Source organism: Squalius cephalus (genome assembly GCF_949319135.1).
Source record: "Squalius cephalus genome assembly, chromosome: 13".
Classification (NCBI taxonomy): domain Eukaryota; kingdom Metazoa; phylum Chordata; class Actinopteri; order Cypriniformes; family Leuciscidae; genus Squalius; species Squalius cephalus.
In genome coordinates, this window is record NC_137134.1 from 26,887,332 (window position 1) to 26,890,512 (window position 3,181).

At 42.4% G+C, this 3,181-nt stretch overlaps 1 protein-coding gene across 1 annotated transcript; it reads right to left on the reverse strand.

Moving 5' to 3' along the window:
* Positions 1-201: 201 nt before the first annotated feature.
* On the reverse strand, positions 202-3,078 carry LOC307169788 (uncharacterized protein). The gene is made up of 7 exons (XM_079890608.1): positions 2,981-3,078; positions 2,057-2,332; positions 1,728-1,897; positions 1,022-1,051; positions 857-895; positions 668-735; positions 202-396 (listed from the first exon to the last, which is right to left on the reverse strand). Exons 1-6 carry the CDS (start codon positions 3,009-3,011, stop codon positions 685-687), a joined length of 597 nt encoding a protein of 198 aa, XP_079746734.1. The 5' UTR covers positions 3,012-3,078; the 3' UTR covers positions 202-396; positions 668-684.
* Between the last annotated feature and the right edge of the window lie 103 nt (positions 3,079-3,181).

Genomic DNA, 3,181 nt, shown 5'->3' on the forward strand with positions numbered 1-3,181 from the left:
GTTAGGCATTCTTGAATTATCCAGTTCTGAAATGGCAGAAAATGTTGAACATCTACCATCTTCAACTCAGGGCTTGTAAACAACACTTTATTTTGAATAGAAATATAAAAAAAAAATACTATAAAAAAATCAAATAAAACGACATATATTACAAAATTAACTAAATTAAAAAGCTTAAACAAATGACTCCTTGGGCTCCCAAGTAGGAGTCCACTGTTTCCCACTGAAAACAGAAGGGAAAGAATGACGTTACATGTGACATTTCAATTATTAGATTGGGAATGTTAATGAGAGTGAAATAGAGAGTCAGAGCAATCTTATTTCTGTATTTGTCATATAGTAGAACACATACCATGCTGCACAAGGCTCCCAGTCAATAAGTAATTCTGTTTGGCCCTATGACAGGAACAACAATACATGCTTACAAATTTTTTGCATCAGGCTTTGGTAACAGCCACCATGTTTCCTGTTTCATGTTTTACCATGATATTTAAAGTATTTTAGTCAAGAGACTGTAGTATATACTTTATACAATATTTACATTATTTGACTATTTGCCATCTTTACTTCTGTGATTGACAGGTATTTTAACTTAACATTTTGACTTTATTTTGACGTAAATAGAACAAATAAAGAGTAGTATGGTGTTCAGTTATGCATGTCTTACCTTTCTCACTCTTTCTTTCAGAGCACTCCTAATTGGATAAATACCCAGGCCTGTGTGGTAGGAGCAATCTGAAGGCATCAAAACTCAGATTAGGAACACAACATCATTAACATATCCAGGTCAAGCATTCACATCAAAGTGATCAAATATCAAGTCTGAATGTAAATGTATTAATTTATTTAAACTTACTTTTTTGTTTTTGTTTTTTGCTTTTATCCATTTCTGCCTCTGTGGGATAGAAAAATACATATATCCACTCAAAAAAGGCAAACAATTCAGAAACGGTCTTGCTCATCATAGAATTTATTACAAATAACAATATCATTAAAAAAACCTGACAAATGCAAAACATGCCTGGCTTCCGCTTTCTCTTCCCTGTTGACCCTGTGGTTTTGAAGAAATCAGATGTCAAACTAAGTATGGAATGGCAAACAATTAAGGACTATCTAGGTATGTCTTTTTATACATGTTGTTCATTAAAACAGGCACACATTCACACACTCACTTGCTCGCTCACACACACACACACACACACACACACACACACACACACACACACACACACACACACACACACAAACCCTCATGTGTAACCTATGTCCTACCACAAAAATTATCATGAACACCCAATCAGAACTAAATCAATCGGTTGAGAAGTTGCCCAGCAAAATTGCTGAAAAAGTTGTTGGATACAGTACATACCATACTCTTTCTTATGTGTGCAATAAACTCCATTGTAACAACTGACATCATTAGCTTAGTTTGGCCAAATCACAGGAGTACTTGGGCCAATCTAAGCTAATGATTTCAGTTGGAGACAACTAGCCTTTAGCTTACATGCTAGTCGGCCTCTCCGACTTCAATTGAATTAGGCTAATAGGGGGAGATGTCGAACTGGGATGTTGCATGCAAATACAAAAAAATTATATGTCCCTGCCTAATCTAACTCTCTGGTAGACAGCAAGTGAGCGAATTAACTAAAACACAGTGGAATGTTGCTTTAAAAGCTTTGTAGTTAGCTGTAAGAGTTACCTTTTTTAGGTAGATGTATTTCACCCGCCTTCTCCACAAGGCCTGCCGTCACCACAGCGGGGCCTTCCAGCCCCGCCTCCTCCACGAGGCCTTCCGGCCCCTCCTCCTCCACGAGGCCTTCCGGCCCCGCCTCCTCCACGAGGCCTTCCGGCCCCTCCTCCTCCACGAGGCCTTCCGGCCCCTCCTCCTCCACGAGGCCTTCCGGCCCCGCCTCCTCCACGAGGCCTTCCGGCCCCTCCTCCACGAGGCCTTCCGGCCCCGCCTCCTCCACGAGGCCTTCCGGCCCCTCCTCCTCCACGAGGCCTTCCGGCCCCGCCTCCTCCACGAGGCCTTCCGGCCCCTCCTCCTCCACGAGACCTTCCGGCCCCTCCTCCTCCACGAGACCTTCCGGCCCCGCCTCCTCCACGAGGCCTTCCGGCCCCGCCTCCTCCACGAGGCCTTCCGGCCCCGCCTCCTCCACGAGGCCTTCTGGCCCCTCCTCCTCCACGAGGCCTTCCAGCCCCGCCTCCTCCACGAGGCCTTCCGGCCCCTCCTCCTCCACGAGGCCTTCCGGCCCCGCCTCTCCTGGGATGCCCTGCTCGTCACAGGGGGTGAGGGTCAGGGTGAGGACAGTGTCCTCACTCGCCTTCCAACCTGTTCAAATTTGATTAGAAAAAAAAAGTAGGAATGAGGCTGAAATATAATGTATTATAAAAATTCAAACAGGCATATTATTTGACATTCCCACACAAAAGAATTTTAAGACTATATTTCTTATCTTGTATGCATTTATATATTTCTGAAACACAGGCAAAAAATGGGCTATAGGCTATTTTTCACACTGGATGCAAGTTTACATGATTTTGGTTAAGGCGTGAATAGCTAAAGGCAAAACAATGGGGAAAACAGGGAAACTTGGTGCAACATACACCGAACTGCCATCTAAAGAAAACCCAACTATGTTTTACCAAATTTTCAGACTACACTTGGTAACCTATATTAATAGGGCTAGGTATTGAACAATGCTGGAATTATAACCTTAAAACATCAGAGTATTGTTTATTTACTTATTTTTTGACTTAGTTTCTCCACAACAAAAAGTAGTTCTACCTTCAGTGGACAGTGTCTTGTTTGCCACGATTGTCTTGCCATGTAACCAACATTCCACAACGTTGAAATGTAATAAGGTTGTCATTTGTTTTATAAAATATAAATATTTGATAAGTGCTGAAAAAATAGGGAAGGATTGACAATCAACTGTAAACTGTATGGCGACTGAAAAAAATATACTGTACATCTCACCTGCACAAACCAACTCATAAAATGCTGTCATTTTACTGAGGTGTTGTGTAGCCAGCGGGTCCAGTTCACATCTTGGGGTGAGGGAAGTTATTTTAGGTTTCTTCCCATTGCCTTCCTTCTGAAGGAGGAGGAGTGCCTTGTAGCCCATTGCATGTAGCTTCTCAAGCTGCAAAGACATTTATTTGTAAAGGATAAAAAATG

What these genes read in the sequence shown, in the direction of transcription:
- LOC307169788 (XM_079890608.1), bottom strand. Translation starts at nt 3,011, where the DNA reads ATGACAGCATTTTATGAGTTGGTTTGTGCAG. An exon ending in CGGCAGGCCTTGTGGAGAAG is followed by an intron (nt 1,052 to 1,727) that starts GCGGGTGAAATA and finishes TCAAAACCACAG; the next exon opens with GGTCAACAGGGAAGAGAAAG. An exon ending in GAAGAGAAAGCGGAAGCCAG is followed by an intron (nt 896 to 1,021) that starts GCATGTTTTGCA and finishes TCTATCCCACAG; the next exon opens with AGGCAGAAATGGATAAAAGC.